General features: G+C 40.4%; 1 protein-coding gene across 1 annotated transcript in view; it reads left to right on the top strand.

The window, feature by feature from the left end:
• Positions 1-4,776, top strand: part of LOC105540250 (cytochrome P450 4V2) — an 18,922-nt gene extending 14,146 nt beyond the window's left edge. Inside the window, exons 9-11 of the mRNA XM_011980787.1 lie at positions 225-359; positions 453-632; positions 1,826-4,776. Coding sequence (XP_011836177.1) covers positions 225-359; positions 453-632; positions 1,826-1,998 — 488 coding nt within the window. The 3' untranslated portion in view covers positions 1,999-4,776. The remainder of the gene's footprint in view (positions 1-224; positions 360-452; positions 633-1,825) is intronic.
• Positions 4,777-5,419: the final 643 nt, after the last annotated feature.

Below are 5,419 nucleotides of genomic sequence, written 5' to 3'. Positions count from 1 at the left end.
TATTTGATGGGTATTTAGCATCCAGTACCCTGATCCACGTGTTCTTCTTTGATGGGTATTTGATGGGTATTTAGCATCCAGTACCATGATCCACATGTTCTTCTTTGATGGGTATTTGATGGGTGTTTAGCATCCCCTGCCTTGATCCATGTGTTCTTTTTCGATATGTGCACCCCTGGCCCCCACCGCTCTTTCAGGTCATCTTATCTCCTTGCTTTCATCAGGGAGGTCTGACCGTCCCGCTACCGTAGAAGACCTGAAGAAACTTCGGTATCTGGAATGTGTTATTAAGGAGACCCTTCGCCTTTTTCCTTCTGTTCCTTTATTTGCCCGCAGTGTTAGTGAAGATTGTGAAGTGGGTAAGTATGCTGTACCTAAAGTAGAAGGGAGAGGGAAACTTTCTAATGTCTGTCTTGCTGTGGTCCCATGATGTATTGACTACTTCTTGACAGCGGGTTACAGAGTTCTGAAAGGCACTGAAGCCGTCATCATTCCCTATGCATTGCACAGAGATCCGAGATACTTCCCCAACCCCGAGGAGTTCCAGCCTGAGCGGTTCTTCCCCGAGAATGCACAAGGGCGCCATCCATATGCCTATGTGCCCTTCTCTGCTGGCCCCAGGAACTGTATAGGTTTGTATCCATCTCAGTTGGTTCGACCTTTCAGGCCCACTTGATAGTGGGTTTCTCACAGTTATTTCTTTGAGATGTGATATGACATTGCCCATATGCAACAGCCTTAAAAAAATAGCTGGTTTCTTTTTTCCCTCACTTACTGTGCTTTGTAGTTTTAAAATATTATAGTCAAAAGGTATATTAGTATATTAGCCTGCGTGGGCTTCCATAGCAAAATACCACAGACTTGGTGGCTTAAACAGCAGAAATTTATCTTCTCACAGTTCTGGAGGCTGGAAGTTCAAGATCAAGGTGTTGGCAGGGCTGGTTTCTCCTGATGCCTCTCTGTGGCTTGTAGATGCCATCTTCACCTCATGTCTTCACGTGGTCTTTCCTCTGTGTAGGTCTGTGTCCTGATCTTCTCTCCAGTCAGACTACTCTAGGGCCTACCCCAATTACCTCACTTATGCTTACTGACCTCTTTCAATGACCTGTCCCCAAATACAGTCATACTCTAAGGTACAGGGGGCTTAGAATTTGGAGAGAGACACAATTACCCATAGCATAAGACATAATTAGTTTCATGGTAGAGTTTCAAAATGTTGTAGATTTTTAATTACAGTAGAATATCTTCTTGTGGTAAAAACTTTATTTATGATTACTTATGGTTAACCTAATTTTTGTGTTTATTGCTTTTAAGAATTTCATTTTGCAAATCAAAACAGAAAATGCTTGCCATATGGCCAGCTGAAGTACTTAAGCAAAATGAATGCACATCACTGCCCTGCATTATAAACCCTTTTGGTTTTAGTATCCCTAGTATTTTGTCATTTATGTAAATGCAGACCTTGGTAAAATGAGGACAGAATGAAATGGGTGAATCTGAAGCTTATTTGGTGAATCTATAGTAAATTAAACACCCACTAAGACATAATCTAGAGTAGTGAGTCTCAAGCTTGAATGAGCTCAGGATTTATCTGGATCAGCTGGAGTACAAATTCCCTGGTCCTCCCCAGCTATAGATATGCAAGGTGGGAGCAGGGAAGGAAACTCAAGACTCTTCATTTTTAACAAGTGTCCCAAGCCATTCCGATTCTCCTTCCGCCTACTCTGAAAATGTAAAATGGCTTGCTTCCTGTGATAGGACCTCCTGTTTCTCACATTTGGGGTAAATCCATATCTAAAGCGATGGTATCTACATTGATTTGAAGGTCAAAAGTTTGCTGTGATGGAAGAAAAGACCATTCTTTCGTGCATCCTGAGGCACTTTTGGATAGAATCCAACCAGAAAAGAGAAGAACTTGGTCTAGAAGGACAGTTGATTCTTCGTCCAACTAATGGCATCTGGATCAAGTTGAAGAGGAGAAATGCAGATGAACCCTAACTATATTATTGGGTCATGCCTTTATCATGAGAAAGGTCTTTATTTTAAGAGATCCTTGGCATTTACAATTTATAGATCATGAGTTCAATATGCTTGAATCCCCTAGACCTAATTTTTCCTTGATCCCACTGATCTTGACATCAAGTCTAACAAAGAAATAGTTTTGAGTTTTATATTTTATTTTCTTTTTTTTTGGGACCGAGTCTCTGTCGCCCAGGCTGAAGCAGTGCAGTGGTGTGATCTCGGCTTACTGCAACCTCCAACTCCCAGGTTCAAGTGATTCTTCTGCCTCTGCCTCCCAAGTAGCTGGGATTACAGGCGCCTGCCACCACACCTGGCTAATTTTTTTGTATTTTTGGTAGAAACAGGGTTTCGCCATGTTGGCCACACAGGTCTCGAACTCCTGACCTCAAGTGATCCACCCGCCTCAGCCTCCCAAAGTGCTGGGATTACAGTCATGAGCCACCATGCCCAGCCAGAATTTTGTATTTTCATCACCATCATAGATGTTACAGTTGGCTGTGGTCTCAAAAGTAGAGTTAAGTGTGTCAGTACCCAAATAAACATCTAACAGGTTTCTCAACAGAGGAATCCACAGTCCAATTCCACTTCAATTGATAGACCCCCCAAATATAATTTAATCAAAGTTCTAGAATTTTTGTTTGTTTGTTTGAGACGGAGTCTCGCTCTGTCGCCTATGCTGGAATGTAGTGGTGACATCTCGGCTCGCTGCAGCCTCCGCCTCGCAGATTCAAGCGATTCTCCTGCCTCAGCCTTCTGAGTTGCTGGGGCTACAGGCGCATGCCACCACGCCCAGCTAATTTTTGTATTTTTAGTAGAGATGGGGTTTCATCATGTTGGCCAGGATGGTCTTGATCTCTTGGCCTCGTGATCTGCCTGCCTTGGCCTCCCAAAATGCTGGGATTAGAGGCGTGAGCCACTGCGCCTGGCCCAAAGTTCTAGAATTTTTTAAAGGTATTCATGTTGACTCAGGAATACACAGACACACACACACACACACACACACACACACACACACACACAGCATAATTTGAAAGAGGTAAGTACTCTGACTTAGGCTCTCAAGTTTTAAAAATTATATTAGTGGCATCATTTATGACAAGAATAATCATTATAGTACTTTTCAGATTTTATAACCTAGAGCAGATTATTTACAAGTTGATTTGCAGGTTCTGTTACAGTTTCTGTTTTGATTGTCACTTATGGTCTTCATTTAATTCCTCATAGAATCCCAATCACCTTTATATATTATTGGAAGAGATTCATCTTCATAATCTCCAATTTTTCACAATGCCTCACAAGGTTAATCATGCCTTTTGGAGCTGGGACTTTAGAATGTGTCTAGTTATGCTCCTTTATATTATAAGTAAGGGAATAGAATCAGTAAGACAGTTTCTGCCCAAAGTCATGTTACCAGTTGGTGACAGAGCCAGAAATACATAGAGATCTATACTCTAAATCTCTCCACTCACATGCTGATATACTTTCTACTACAGTATGCTCTATGGAACTCAGGGTGATGATCAGACGTGTCATTAGAACATGAGTCTTCTGCTTCTGATTTAGGCTTACTTCTGGGATTCTTCCATCTTTAAAGGAAAAAGGAAGCCATTCCTCTGTATTTAGTAACCCAGTAATATCTCACTTAGTTTAGGGTTAGACCTTTAGTTAATTCAACCCTACGGATCATACTTATCAAGCTGATAATTGACACATATTCCCTGAATTTTAATTTGATAGGCAATACATCTACCCACTCCATTATTTTTTTAAAACTTCATTTAATAATTTAAACAAGATTGGTTTTGTTTTCAATTTTTATTCATTCTTCATAGAATCACAATTACCTTAATCATGTATTTTTGGAAGAGATTCCTCAGTAACTGCCAGTCTCTCATAGTGCCTCACAGGGTTGATCAATGGCTTTTGGAACTGGAAGGACCTTAGAACTTTCCTGGTTATGCTCCCAATAGGCAATAGCAGATAGAACCGTGCAATCAAGAGGGTAGGATATGTATTCTTCAATGGATATCAAAGGAAGAGGTTGCAAACCAAAGCCATTTGGCAAGCCCTGTAGCCTGGGCCATTTAAGGTGGGGGCAATCTCAGCCATTGCAGCCATTTAACTATCCCTAAGAGCCACAGTGCATAGAACCCAGGCCCTAAATTGGTGAGGAAAAAGTCAAGGAAGGAGGTGACACAATTGGAAATATTCCCGTCAAATGGTTAATCTTGTTATCTAGAAAATGGGTATATTAGAAAATTTCCTTCCGAGATGATTTTGGATAATAAGAGTTGTATTTGTGGAAATTGGTCTTATCTCTGTTTTATGCACTTACATTTATCCCTTACATTTTGTTTTTAGTGACACGACATGACATTAAATTTAAAGAAAACATTGCTTAATGTTACCTTTTGGTCTGAGAACTTCATTCAGCTCCAGAATTATTGTTACTCACATTTTAATCAGTAAATCATTTAAGCTGTGACAGAGTAGAAATTGAGAAATTATTTCATGTGCTGCAGTATTGAAATGTGGATGCTTCCTTGTTTTATAAGAAGATGATCAAGTATCTGTTTGTGTGCCCATTACCTTTCTTCTGCTTGAAAGACGTGTCTCAAGAAAAATAAATTATATTTTAGATGCAGGTGCTGCATTTTATTCTAAGAATTGATATCAATTGAAAACATAGAAAGCTGTAAAAGATAAGTCAGTGGGTGACTGATTCATAATGGGTAATAAAAGAAATAGCACTTTTGAGTTGATGTCTTCAGTGACTCTTGGATTTTCTAACGAAAGGTTCCTGTACTGTTGTTGTAGACCGATTGTGAATTTCTCTGACCCTGAAGAATCAACTAGAAGAAGTAGAATAACCAGAACATATTGCTCAGCTGAAAGCACAAAGTAAACTGAGCTACTGGGAATCAGTAAAATCCACAGGCATCACTGGTCCCAGGGATTTAGAGTCCAGACACCTCTCCAGGTGATGGACGGTTGATCTGGGGCTCTGTGCATTGTCACAGACAGCTGGGGATGTCAGTTTCCGGACCAAATGACCCAACAAGAGATGCTGGTCATAAAAATCCATTTTTATCTGGAATGTTTCTAGAAGATCAAAACATTTTTCCTTCCAGCATCTAATGCCTGAGTGATACATTTAAAAATGTTTAGTCTGCCTAGGCACCCTCTTTTTCTAGGAGCAGCACTCTTTATTTTTGAAATTATCCTACAATGAATTACCGGCTTTTCTTCTGTTCTCATCTTTTTCCTTCTCCAACATACACACACTGTAAACATGTGGTTTCAATTGGAGCTGCCATGGTCTTAGGCAATCCCGCTTTCTCAACCTTTGTTGAGTGACCCAAGCAAGGTTAAATTCAAGTTCTCCCCCCCGAGTTTT

The sequence above is a fragment of the Mandrillus leucophaeus genome, unplaced genomic scaffold (assembly GCF_000951045.1).
Source record: "Mandrillus leucophaeus isolate KB7577 unplaced genomic scaffold, Mleu.le_1.0 Scaffold217, whole genome shotgun sequence".
Lineage (NCBI taxonomy): Eukaryota > Metazoa > Chordata > Mammalia > Primates > Cercopithecidae > Mandrillus > Mandrillus leucophaeus.
This window is presented reverse-complemented; position numbering and strand designations above follow the sequence as displayed.